This window comes from Lethenteron reissneri, chromosome 2, assembly GCF_015708825.2.
Source record: "Lethenteron reissneri isolate LAM-NWPU_2019-01 chromosome 2, ASM1570882v1, whole genome shotgun sequence".
Taxonomy (NCBI): domain Eukaryota; kingdom Metazoa; phylum Chordata; class Hyperoartia; order Petromyzontiformes; family Petromyzontidae; genus Lethenteron; species Lethenteron reissneri.
The window spans coordinates 14613736-14627767 of record NC_083780.1 but is presented as its reverse complement, the minus strand read 5'-3'; the positions used below and the strand labels follow the sequence as shown (position 1 = coordinate 14627767).

Sequence of the window (14032 nt, the reverse complement as noted above, 5' to 3'; positions counted from 1 at the left end):
TCACACATCGTCACAAATGTCTGACCCCCCTGACCCCTAGGTGCGTGACGTCATTTATGGATGGCCCCCATCCCTCCGTAATATATTACATTTGAAAAAAAGTTCACCACCCATTGGCCCCACGGCCTTCTCTGGGAGTGCATCGTAATTTCAGAACAAGCGATGCCTGGACTGGTGGCGCTTTGCTTGAATCAACGTGGCCAGCAAACAACCCACACTGCACAGAGACTTTTATTCTGGCATTCGTTTCCCTAAACCTAAAGGAAGGTGTCTCCCTGTGGGGGTTGGGGAAGAAACTCAATCTTATAAATATATATAATAGTGGCACACGTGCCAATACGGGCACAGAATAGCAGGTTCTGTCGCGCCTTAACATGCCGAGCCGTGACCAGGGCACTGAACATACAACTTGGACACAAATAAAGCACGTGGCATGTAGTGCGTTCCAGCGAAGAATGAAATGTAGCGACGCGTGCATCTATAGAAAAAGCGAGGCATTGTGAGTTAGGTTTGCGAGTGTCGGTAATGGCTCGGATGCGGGTGGGGAGGTGGCGGTGCCACGCGCGTGCGTTGAACTTCATTCGCGCCGTACGTAGCCCGCCGTGCTAATCGGAGGTGTGGTGCAAAGGAGCGTTCCAGGCGCGTGGTGCCGTTCAGCCACGGCTCGAGGGTGCGGGCTCCCATCGTCGCTTTGCCACATGCTGAGGTCACGGTGCGCGTAGGGCCAGATTCATTTTCCATCCGCAGTTTTCTTCTTAAGCCTTGTAATGTGGTAATTTCACGTTATCACTGATTTTACATGTACAGTATATACCATTAAGACGAATGACGCAATGGGAACGCATTTTATTTTAAAATCATTTTATTTTCACACAAAAATATATGAATCGTGATACAAGAGTTACAGGTGATAACAATAATGCGTTTACCTGCATCGACACATGTGGGGGCAAGCAGTGGTGGAGTGGTTGGCTAATTGAGCTCCGAGCCAAGCAACCTGAATGTAATTCTAGGCCGTGGGTAACATTAGTATGGTAACATTAGCATGGTAACATTAGCATGGTAACGTTAGCATGGTAACATTAGCATGGTAACATTAGCATGGTAACATTAGCTCGGTAACATTAGCATGGTAACATTAGCATGGTAAAATATGGACAAGCAACGTCCACGGTTGATGCAGTGATGGATGGGTGCTAAAGGGCTGTCAGGTTTTTTTTTTTACTGCCACTACACTTCTACTCGTCTGTAGACACCTATAGCTAAAAGTACACTGTAGATAATTAATTTTAAATCGATGTTTATTGATTAGATGTAACTCGCTACCGTGATTAAGTGGCTTAAGAGTTCAACTTGATTACACAGCCATGAGGCTCAAGGATATTGAGTTGAGAGCCCACCAAAGTGATATCCACGGGGGCGGGGGCAGTACAGCCCTGCTTTTGATTAGCGATCCGCGTAGAGTGTGAATATTCTTCTCGGGATGCATGTGCGTTCATCAAAACCCTGGTTTCCCCTGAGCAACACAACTTATGAAGATCTCATTGGTCTGAAACCCTCCCTGTGAAATCACGTTCTAGACTCGGCGAGATTCTCCCGGATCGAGATTGGGATTATAACATTGATATTGGAGTAAGGTTTGGAGAATGAAAATAAACGAACGCCCCTCTATGGGCCAACGGAGAGCGGCGACTCTTTGTCCGGATCCGTGCATGTCCCACTCAGTCATCGATCGGTACGATGAGTTCGTACTGAGTGGCTCTGGAGCGGATACCGTAGAGTTTCACCACAGCCACGCAGACGGCAGTGACGGTCAGAGCAGCGGCCAGCGCGTACACCAACCCCAGCGCCGAACTGCTCAAGCCGGAGACTGCGGGGACCAAAGGTTAAAAGGTCACAAGCGATCCGGTGCATTTCCAAGCTATTAAATGTAATTAGAACAAAGTAGCACAGGGTGGCTATGCCTGGTATCTGACCAAAAAAAAAGCAGACAATTCTAAATGTTCTTTGGTTCTTTCGGTAAAGTCACGAAAGCTTCAAATCAATAATTATAAATGGTATTTGTTTGGTTCTAGCATAGCAGGTTTATTGGCCGGTATATAATGGATACGAACATTACACACAAAGTGCTTGCCACAAATGAACCACAATACCTTGCTAATCTCATCAAGGAGCATAAACCATCACACGAACTCCAGTCACCCTCGCAGCGACTTTTGGCTAAGCCATCGAAAAAAGACGGTCACCGCATCGCGCGCTTTCAGATGCGCTTCTGCGGCCGTCTGGAACGCTCTTCCTTCCGATATTAGGAAGCCACTGGAGCTATGCTCGGTTGGCTACGTACAGCACAAAAGAAGTTCAACATACACACACATTTACGCAGATGGTAGCCGACCGGTAAGGAGGAGCTCACCCTGGCGCGTCTTGCGGAGCAGCACGGGGCCCTGGGAGAGGTCCACTTTGTGCTCGGCGCGATTCTCCGGGCCGACGAGGTCACGCACGGAGCGCTTGGACCGCACGCACCCTCGCCGGCAGCGCGAGCTCACGTCCGAGATGTTGCACACGCGCACGTTGCACTCCAGGTACACCTGCCCAGGGATAGTGGTGAACGTGGAATGGTATCAACACGGAGATGTTGGCGTGGGATATCGCGATGTGGTGACTAACCCTTCCACGATTAGATGCATTGCACGAATTCAATTAATATCGCAGTCAATATTTATTTTGAGGAATGTAAATGTTTACAAAGACCCAATATCCCAGCAGGGTTTCACTCTGGAAATGATTGAGACGTTCCCATACCTGTCAACCCCTCATCAGTGCCTTCCGTATTACAGACCAATTCAGACCTTATTGGTCACCCCGTGCCCCTTATACATCTCAACGTTCATCCTACAAAGTCCCATCATCACAAGGGAGAGACACAAACAATAGACGACTGTACGCCACATGGACCTGAAACTCAATTTCCCTGTACAAGAATACGGGTCAACCGTATTGGTGAACAGGTATGCGTTCCTGGGTTATATGTTAGATATTTAAATCACCAGGCCTGTGTCGTAGTCATCCGAAGTCCTTAGGGTGATTGATATCTGACTGGCCTCCGGTACATGCCCTTTTGGGTTCTGACTTCACCGACTGAGTGATTAAACCCCATCGACTTGATGAACCTGCACGAAGCGGGGATTATTCTTACTTAGATAAGACGTTGTGGTTAAATAAGAAGGGGTGTAAAGGACAGAGGGTAAAAGACAAGAGAGGCTAAGGGTACATGAGCCACAGACTTAGGAGAGGTGGATAGCATCCCGAACTTACGATCAAATACCCCAACACAAATAAATGTGACCGTGACTAAAATTAATTGAAAGAAGAGTTCATTCGACTCTGCAATATTCCGGTGAAAGATTCTGGAAAATGTCGGTCTGCACTTCACAAGCATCCCATTCATGTTCACAATGTTTAGGAAATCCCACGCACGCGTGTAGATGCATCTGCAGACCAACATCAAATCATACGGGGCGCTTTTAACATGTTCTCATTCTGCAGAAGCCCCGAGTGTATTGGAATGATCCTGAATCGGCTAAAGGGAGGCCTCGGAAGAGCTTACCTGGGATCCGCTGAAGAACTCCACGCTCTGGAAGCTGAAGTGCTGCCTCTTCTCGTCGCCGCTGGAGTAGGTGGTGTAGGAAGGATCCACCTGGCACCTGCCGTCGCCAGCGAAAGAAGAGCCAATGAGCACACGTGAGCTCGGCGTGAACACAACGCATAACACACATCCACATTTTTGACGTGTGATTTCCTGCCACCCCTTTCTTAAGCCAAACAGCAATGGGAGGACTGTCTTCCACCGAGCTTTCCAAGCCTGCCAATTTGCCTCCGTGTGAAGCGTTAGAATTGGTTGATCGTCACCCTTAGGCAGTGACAATCTGTGCCACAAAGTGATCAATAAAGCCCCTGAGGTGCAAGAAAGCAGGAAATGGTGATGGCTATGCTGCACTGATGACCTCTATCAAGAATGAGACCGTTGTACAGTTCTCTCATGGAAAATGCAAAACTCTCCGCTGTGTGCGACTGTGGTCACCCAGAACGGTCAATGGAATATATAACGTCTGAATGTCCAATTCACAAATATGAAGGAGGCATCTTCACGGCGATGAAACGCTACTCCGCTACTCCTGACGCAATCATCTGACTCGACCACCTCAATGTAAAGTTGCAGTTGTCTCCCCCTTACATCAACATCAGCCATGAGAAGAAGATGTCCCCTGTTGTCTGTTGCTGTCTAAAAATATGGCCACAATTTTGATTCTCTCGAGTCTGTGTGCATGATGCTCACAGTACGGTGGTGTCACATGCACACAGAAAAAGTGGCAGTCGTTTTATTTCTTCTCTCACCCATCTCTAATTATGACGTAGGACTCGCTGTCGGCGGTGCCTGGATTCGGGGAAGCCTTGCACGTCTCCAGCAGGAGCTGCAGGCTGTTATCGTAGGAGTTGAGCAGCACCTGGTGAAACAAGAGGAATGCGTGATCGTTGGGTAGAAGTGAAAGTGGTCATTGGGTGACCCGGCCACTTGGGAGTCAGCCAAGCGCACAGTCGGCACGCCGTTAGCGTAGCTGTGACGACTTCGGTTGAGCCCTTGGCTTTCACCGGCCCACGCGACCGATCCAACAACCATATCCAGCAACCACGTGATGGCAGCCGTGGACAGTGCCTCTTGTCACGCTGCCGTGTGACCGTGAGTGGTGGGCGCAACGCAAGCTCGTCTCTCCAACCTCTGCGTAGATCGGGGCTCCGAGGTCCACCTCGAATGGGTACGCGCGGACGGCCTGGCTGAAGGCCTGGCTGGTGTAGATCGCGATGCTCAGGTCGAAGGTGCCCGAGCTGTACTTGTCGTACACCCTGCAGCGAGACGGGGGGCGCACAGACACCCGCATGGATCAGTGACCATATCTTGTTTACAAGGACACCGATTTTCCACCACTATGGACGTATATTGACCTCTTTTGCCGCAAATGCGCACCACACTAACTGGCTGTTTCCATAGAAATGTGGAATGCTGTTATTGTTATCATCATCATCAGTCTTTGTCTACATACTGCTGGATGAGGGCATCACTACGCCTTCGCCAACCCTCGCCATCCGGCACTCCACGTAACCTTATCTCAATTGTTCCATCTCTTCTGCTGCGGTCCGCTTGCACGCGTAATGCTGTCATACTTATCTAAAGTGTGATTCAGGTTACGGGTCACATGGTACCATTTTTCAAACGAGAAACTTAGAAACTAATTCAGTTCTATCGGGGTGTGAATGAATGTTTTTAAAACACACCAAGGTCTGATTATTTTTGGAAATCGCACCATAACAAAACAAAAGTGTGCAGTTAGCTTCCGTTGCGTGCGTCGCATTTTGTTGACAAAGAATCGTAGCCACCGACAAACACATTAGCATTTGCAATTGACGCTAATAATATCTGCTCAGCCTTCCCCTCCCCCTTCTTCTCCCCACTCCTTCTACTCCATTTCTTGGGTGTACTTTAATGCCCACATTAAAGTACACACACACCCCGCTCGCGGTCCCCACTCGGTGGGGCAGCAGCGAGCCAAGTCTACCCCCTCCTGTGAACTCAGGAGGAGAGAATTTGGGACTTCTGTCCAAGGGATTTCTGCACCACTCCCCAACCCGCTACGTCGCGGTTTGTGCTCCGTACCAGGACTCTTCTGAAATATATTTAAACATTTTTAAAAATCTGCTCGGCCTGTCGGTTATTTATCTCGAATATAAAATGAGACGTTCGATATATTGGTGAGTGGCTGCTGCTGCTGCTGCTGCTGTTATTACCTGGGAGCGAAGCTCGCTATGACCCTTCCCTCTGCGCCCAGGTAACAGTGCATGGGGATGCGCAGCTTCTTGGCTCTGGTTCCAGCCACGAAGCCGTAGGCCGTGTTCGAGTACACGATGTTGTCGTCGTGTGTCTGTGGAGAGATAGACAGAGAGAGAGAGAGCGCCTCCGATTAGCACGGTTGGCTACGTACGGCGCGAAAGAAGTTCAACATACATACAAAGCGCAGATTTGAGAGCGTGTTCTCTTCTGATGCCTTGCATGTCGTGTACGTGGAACGCAAATCACCACCAAGTGGCAGTAACCACATGACGGTGCTTTGCAGCGAGGCAATACGCATCATCACTTTATCTCATCACTTTCTCCCATCGCGTTCTCTCTCGTCACTTTATATCTCTTTCTCGCTCTCAATGCAGTCGTGTAGAGTTCAAAATGCGATTCGGGGACAGCCAAAAATCGCGGATGAGCAAGTGCGGGAAAAACGAGGGAATACTCTATTACGCGGGCTCTGCACGGATACAAAGTGTCACACGTTGTATCGAACACACGTACCTCCAGCGTGGAGCCACAGCCGTGCAGGTCGGTGTGCAGGACCAGGTACTGCCCCGAGATGGAGCCACGGCACGAGGGGTCCTCCAGGTGGACGTCGGACGACGAGAGGCCGAGCTCGCTCAGTTCGCTCAGCGGGATCTGCAGCTCCATGTAGCGCGACGTGCAGTTCATCAGCTCCACTTCCCGAACTGTGAACGGGTGAACGTGTAGGCGTGCACGAGATTGTAACGTTTTTGTGGCGTATTTGTTATTACGGTGCCAGCCGTCAGTTTAACATGCAGTAGCAGGCTCAGGCGAGCAATAATATCCATAATAAAGGTTTTTTTGGGAGGGTTAGAGCGCGTATAAGTAAATGTGCCGTTAAACCCACCACCACCTGACATGGGTGGTGGCGGTTTAACACATTTATATTCACGCGATCTATTATAAATCTGTCGTTAAACGCGCCACCTCCCCGACATATTTTACGTGATCAAATCCAGAAAAATAAAATAAACCTTTTGTAAACAAATTGGTGTTCACGTAACCAGACGAGCACTGCGGGGTGCTCGTCCGTCGGTGGTCTCTGAGCCGGCGATGGGGATCCACGTTTCAGGTAGACACCAGAGGCCCACCGTAGGGCCGCTGCCGTTGAACCGCAGTGCCAGCTAAGTGGTGGTCTACGCATCGGGATGCTCAACATACAGTAAACCTCGTTATTTTGGGATTAGATGATTCGTAATTGGGGATAATTTGGTACGGCTGCATATATATGGTGTATTAGTAATTCGCCATGAGCCGAATTGCCGTACCGAATGGGCCAATTTCGGCACGCACGTGGAGCGACGCCGCGCGCCACGACCAAAACAACGGCTCGGTCCGGTGGCGACGCGCGTGGTGAGCGTTCACCTTGTTCATGTGCACTCTGGGCAAGCCAACCCACTCAGGAATGTCGTCTACACCTACATCAAGAAGTAATAGAACGGGACCGATGCATAAATCCCTGAGTCTGCGAGACAAATCCAAAGCTGTGGATAGATTGATGCAGGCTGTGTGTCAATGCGTATGGTGTGTGAAGAGTTTGGAAAACAAATTTGAAATTTTGTTTTTATTGGGGCGCAGGAAGCAGTGGGGAGTACCATTGTACATAACTCGGAATATTGGATAATTCGGCAAGGCCAGAGCCCCAACTGTGTCGAATTAACAAGGGTCTACTGCATTGACCCTGATGGGTTGTAAACTCACGGTCTTAAGATTGGCTGCTGCTGCTGTTGTTGATATAGTTGCAGTCACATGTTATGTAATTTATTGATGGGAAAAAATAGCGCGTGTGTTTTGCGTACGCACTATTTGGTCTAAATGTGTGAAACACAGTGATGTACAGTGCCGATGGCAACGACTCCTGGCCATGGCTACCACCAGTGGTGAATGATATTGGAATTGGTTCTGGTTCCCCACACTTTCACAACCCTCACTTTGGCACAGCCGGATGAATAGTGTGCAAGCTTGATCTCTGTTCAAAAATAAGAATAGGTTTTACCCTTTTTGGAAATAAAACAGGTGTTAAGATGTTCAAACACCAAATTGATTCATTTTGCAAGAAATCAAGACTGCATTAACCACACGTACTTGTGGTGAACATGCAAACAAAACATGCTCTACACCAGAGACAGCCTTCTTTATGGCCGAGTCTCACTATCAGTGTCAGACCAGAGAACAACGCCAAAAGGCGAACAGCACAAAGCCAATGCACGTATCAGAGCATTTATAGCTCGGGGTGAGCAGTGTTAGAGCGTAACAACGCTCTAACACAGCACCACCGTTCGCGTTTCTTGACACTAACATCTCGCCACCGTGGCAAGATGTTAACTACCTGGCCTGGTATACAAGAGGTCGTGGGTTCGATCCTGACCCAGGCGCTTATATATTTGGAGTTTGCTTGTCTCTCTCTCCCTGTGCTCGCGTGGATTTTTCTTCGTATCCTAGAGTTTTTCGCTCCACATTAAGAATCAACATCATGCGTTTTGCGTATAAGGCTGTTATAAATTTCCACCTGATAAGCCACTTCGTAGAGCTATCATTAGTTATGGGCAGGTCGCTTCGGGAAAAAGAACTATAACAGCTAGGTGGGCCTTAGCTGGTAAAATGAAAAGTAGTCAGTTTTTATCCATGATACCCATTTTACACACTATGATAGAAATACACGTGAGCAATCGACATTTGTCAAAACGCACATGTACGTACGTATGTTGTCGCACCGCATGTAGCCAAGTGCTAATCGGAGGTGCAGAGTGGCTCTCTTACCGGGATTTTCACAGTCGAGGCCCGACCAACGCGAGTTGCAGATGCACTGATAGTTGGGGAACCCTAGATCCACGCACGTCCCGCCGTTGTGGCATGGTCTTAACCAGCACCCCGCTGCAGAAATATTCACCGCCGTGAGTCGCCGCGCGCCTGTGTTCGCTGCCGTTTCCCGTCCACGGGTACACGCGCACGCCTGCCCACTTGTAAACATGCATTATTTACTACTTTAGGGGCACCTGTCGCCATCAACTGTGCGAATAGTTGAGGTTTTCCCACACACGATGAATGTATTGCATGCCCATGTATGTAATGTTGTCCTGCAGAGTTTCATCACTCAAAACGCCACCAACATAGAAAATTACCACTTTGTGCTTCTTGAGTGGAGAGACACAAGCATCTGAATATGTGCACCGTGCACACAACCGTGCCGGAAGTTAAAGGTCACCCTCACCGGCATATTCACATCTGGCACCCGATGTCCCTGGCATGCAATAGCAGCGGTAGTAGGGGTAGTAGTATTGCTGATCCACACAGGTACCCCCATTGTAGCACGGATTGCACTGGCAAACCCCTGCAGAGACACACACACGGTCATTGCGTCAAGGAAATTGGTTGACTGCCATTTTCTTCCTACTCCACCAACACATTCTTCACGTCAAAATCAATCGCGATGAGACAGCTTCCGCTTCTATCCATCGCGTAAGAGAGACGCAGGGAGACTTCCACGGCCGTGAGGTACGCGTGAGACAAGGGATACTCACCGGCAGTGGTAATAGGATGCTCTGACCCAGACAAGGTGATATGAAAGAGACAAATAGACAAAGGCACAGTGATCTTTATGAATTGTTTACACTTTTGATATTGACCCTCATCGCTCATTGGAAATTGTAAAAACATGCTTTATTGCAGGGAACAGTAAATGTTACACATCTATTATAGTGTTTTAATTTAGGTTGATGCCACAGATGATACATTTGCCCAGTAGAATTCACTTTATAAATGTGTAGTATCACCGCAATCCTGGTGCAGATTGTTAATGAAGTCCACTAATGTACAGAATGTGTGCAGAAGCTGCCCATTGTGCATCAGAGCAGCGGCCAACATTAAATATAAAACCACTGTTATCAAGACATCTCCTGCCTCTTGGCTAAGTCATGCCCCGTTTTAATGTCGAGGATAAATTTGATGCCGATGCCACACAGCTCTACATTGTCAACCGCACTGCCCAGTCTGCTCAGTGGAATAACGTGATGCACGCAACACCGATGAGAGAGGACTTACCGGTAGTAGTAGTCATTCCACCTACTGCGGATGACAAAGGCCCAGACATGCAGAAAACACAAACAGGTGTGCCAAATGGCGAGTCATATTTAATATTCAATTTTTAAGTAAGTCATTGTTGCTGTGCCAAAACATGGTGCAATACGGTACAACTTACGAACGGACGGGGCTGCGTGATTTTAGACAGCAGCATGTGCATTGAAGAAGTGGACGTGCAAGGGGTGGGCGCGTGTTTATGACCACAATTGTTTTCCGAAGAACATTTGTTCGAAAGATTTTGCGACGATATCGGGAAGACGCACTCATTTTTCCAGTCGCCATCCTTTTCTGCATGCGTGTGCCGAGTGCGATACAGACAAATGTGGGTGCACGCGCAAACAAATGGAACTACAAACGGCGTGCCCTCACCGTAATATTCACAGTTCCGGCCTGACCATTCTGGGCTGCAGTGGCACAGGTAGTCGGGGTAGTACCACGGATCCTCACAGATACCACCGTTCAGGCACGGGGATGATAGACACGCACCTGCAGAGGCGCGCACACCCGGTCATTGTCATACAAACTTAATCGTGTGTCCACCCTGACTCCATCGGTTACTTTTGCCAAACAACTGTGACGAGGCGGCTTTTTCCTTTGTACGTCGTGTCAGGGAGACGAGGGGAGACTTCAACTGCCGTGAGACACCGGATACTCACCGTTTGTGGTAGTAGGAGGCACTGATCCAGACAATGAAGGAGATATGAAAGAGACAAACAGACGAAGAAACTGTGATCCACATGAATTGCATACACTATTGCTGTTGACCCTCATTTGCTCAGAGCAATATAAGTTATTAATGAGGAAAAATTGTCGTGGAAATTGGTTGCCTGCCATTTTCTTCCTACTCCACCCACACACGCTTCACGTCAAAATCAAACGCGATGAGACAGCTTCCTCCTCTGTCCATCGCGTGAGAGAGACGCAGGGAGACTTCCACCTCCGTGAGACACGCGTGAGACAACGGATACTCACTGGGAGTGGTAGGAGGCTCTGCTCCAGACAATGAAGGTCACATGAAAGAGACAAATAGACAAAGAAAGCGTGATCCATATGAATAGTATACACTATTGCTATTGTAGTGGGTTCTAATCAGGCACACACCAAGGTTCAAAACCAAGCTACAGTCTATATTATAGACTGACATTACGCTAACCAAGGTAAAACCCAGGCTATAGTCTATATTATAGACTGCCAATACACTCACTCCGTTTAGAACCAGGCTACAGTCTACATTAGTGTTTTATTTTGATTCACTTTTTATTATTATTTTTCCATCTACTTGACTTTACCGAAATAACCGAATAATATAAATTCCTGCAGTCACGAAAGTTTTAAGTACAAAAATGTATGTATATATGCTGTCTTACAGGGAAAATTGCTACTTTACTTTTATGAATAGTGTTTAGTTTAGGTTCATATCACTTTTGATTAATTTTCCCATGAGAATTTGCATTGTTTAACAATTACTGTGGGCATTATTTCGACGGCCATGTCATCACACTATGATGCACCCATTGTTAATGAAGTCCACTAATTTACAGGATGCGTGCAGAAGCTGCCGTTTGTGCATCAGAGCAGAGTACAACATTAAATACAATCCCTCTTGTCAACATATCTGCTGCCTCTTGCTAAAATTATCTCCATTGTTAATGTCATGCATCAATTTTATGCTGATGCCACACAGCTCTACATCATCTGTTCGATGTAATCACGTGATGCACAATCCCGATAAAAGGACTTACCAGTAGTCGTGGTGACTACAGCAGATGATAAAGGTCCAGACATGATGGAGACAAAACACAAACACAGATGTGTTATTGTTGCTTTCGGGTATAAATATGTATGCAAACGTGAAGCATTATAATGTATAAGTTCAGGCAGTCTGCTTTTGGACAGTAATTAGTGTTGCACAATATAGAACAATAAAATGAGCTGAAGAAGAGGGAATGTTTACGAGCACAATTGTTTTCTCAAGTAGATTTGTTCTAAACATTTTAGAACGACATTGGGAAGATGCACCAACGTGTCTAGTTACCACCATCGTCTGCATCCATTACGTGTGTACAGTGCAATATGAACAAATGTAGATGCACACACAAACAAGTGCAAACTACAATGGCGACCTCACCGTAAGATTCGCAGTTGCTGCCTGACCAGGGTGGGATGCAGTAGCACCGGTAGTAGGGGTAGTCGTATGGCTGATCCACACAGGTACCCCAATTTCCACAAGGGTTGTTCTGGCACACACCTACAGAGACACACACACGGTCATTGCGTCATGGAAATTGGTTGACTGGCATTTTCTACCTACTCCACCAACACACGCTTCACGTCAAAATCAATCGCGATAAGACAGCTTCCACTTCTGTCCATCGCTTAAGAGAGACGCAGGGAGACTTCCACCGCCGTGAGACACGTGTGAGACAACGGATACTCACTGGGAGTGGTAGGAGGCTCTGCTCGAGACAATGAAGGTCACATGAAAGAGACAAATAGACAAAGAAAGCGTGATCCACATTAATTGTATACACTATTGCCATTGATCCTCAAAGCTCATAGCAAATTGTTTAACAATAATTATAAATATGGCTTCTTACAGGGAAAATTGCTACTTACGTTTGTGCAAAGTGTTTAGTTTAGGTTAGTATCACCTTCGATAAATTTTCCCATGAAAATTTACATTGTTTAACAATTACTGTGTGAGCATTATTTTGACGGCCATGTTGTGATCACACAATGATGCACGCATTGTTAATGAAGTCCACTAATTTACAAAATGTGTACAGAAGCTGCCTGTTGTGCATCAGAGCAGGGTCCAACATTAAATACAACCACTCTCATCAACATATCTGCTGCCTCGAGCTAAAATTTTCTCCATTGTTAATGTCATGCATCAATTTTATGCTGATACCACACAGCTCTCCATCATCTGTTCGATGGAATCACGTGATGCACTACTCCGATAAAAGGACTTACCAGTAGTCGTGGTGGCTACGGCAGATGATAACGGTCCAGCCATGATGGAGACAAAACACAAACACAGATGTGCCAAATGGCAAGTCACTTTTTAATGACAGTATTTTAGTAGGTCTTTGTTTCTGTTCTGGTATAAATATGTATTTAAACGTGGGGCATTATAACTTACAATTTCAAGGCTGTCTGCTTTTGGTCAGTAATTAGTTGTGCACAATACAGAACAATAAAATGGGGTGAAGAAGAGAGAATGTTAACAAGCACAATTGTTTTCTCAAGTAGATTTGTTCTAAACATTTTTAGAACGACATTGGGAAGATGCACCAATGTGTCCGGTTACCACCATCGTCTGCATACATTACGCATGTACAGTGCAATATAGACAAATGTAGATGCACACACAGACAAGTGCAAACTACAATGGCGACCTCACCGTAATATTCGCAGTTGCTGCCTGACCAGGGTGGGATGCAGTAGCACCGGTAGTAGGGGTAGTAGTATGGCTGATCCACACAGGTACCCCAATTGCCACAAGGGTTGTTCTGGCACACACCTGCAGAGACACACACACGGTCATTGCGTCATGGAAATTGGTTGACTGGCATTTTCTACCTACTCCACCAACACACGCTTCACGTATAAATCAATCGCGATAAGACAGCTTCCTCTTCTATCCATCGCGTAAGAGAGACGCAGGGAGACTTCCACCTCCGTGAGACACGCGTGAGACAACAGATACTCACTGGGAGTGGTAGGAGGCTCTGCACCAGACAATGAAGGTGACATGAAAGAGACAAATAGACAAAGAAAGCGTGATTCAGATTAATTGTATACACTATTGATATTGTAGTGGGTTCTCATCAGGCACACACTAAGACTTGGAGGCAACACGTTGATTTACTAACACAACCAACAAAACTCAACGTACCAAGGTTAACTATGTACATTCCGAGCGACTATGTACATTACGGGTTAACGACGTGAGGTGGTGACCATCATCCCTAACCACCTAACCACTTGAACGGAATCTCTATGTGGTTGAACGAGAACAGCCACGCTCCC

General features: G+C 47.1%; 1 protein-coding gene across 1 annotated transcript; it reads right to left on the bottom strand.

Moving 5' to 3' along the window:
- Window positions 1-846: 846 nt before the first annotated feature.
- On the bottom strand, window positions 847-12448 carry LOC133340948 (CUB and zona pellucida-like domain-containing protein 1). The gene is made up of 17 exons (XM_061549491.1): window positions 12436-12448; window positions 12126-12245; window positions 11740-11754; window positions 10970-10987; window positions 10654-10674; window positions 10367-10483; window positions 9959-9982; window positions 9439-9459; window positions 9129-9248; window positions 8678-8791; window positions 6395-6582; window positions 5842-5975; window positions 4776-4902; window positions 4396-4505; window positions 3608-3704; window positions 2414-2588; window positions 847-1870 (listed from the first exon to the last, which is right to left on the bottom strand). Coding segments are annotated over exons 4-17 (1398 nt in total). The 5' UTR covers window positions 10971-10987; window positions 11740-11754; window positions 12126-12245; window positions 12436-12448; the 3' UTR covers window positions 847-1721.
- Between the last annotated feature and the right edge of the window lie 1584 nt (window positions 12449-14032).

Coding starts and splice junctions, on each gene's coding strand:
- LOC133340948 (XM_061549491.1), bottom strand. Junction 10,484..10,653: donor GCCTCCTACTACCACAAACG/GTGAGTATCCGG, acceptor GCGCCTCTGCAG/GTGCGTGTCTATCATCCCCG. Junction 9,983..10,366: donor CCGGAACTGTGAATATTACG/GTGAGGGCACGC, acceptor TGTCATCCGCAG/TAGGTGGAATGACTACTACT.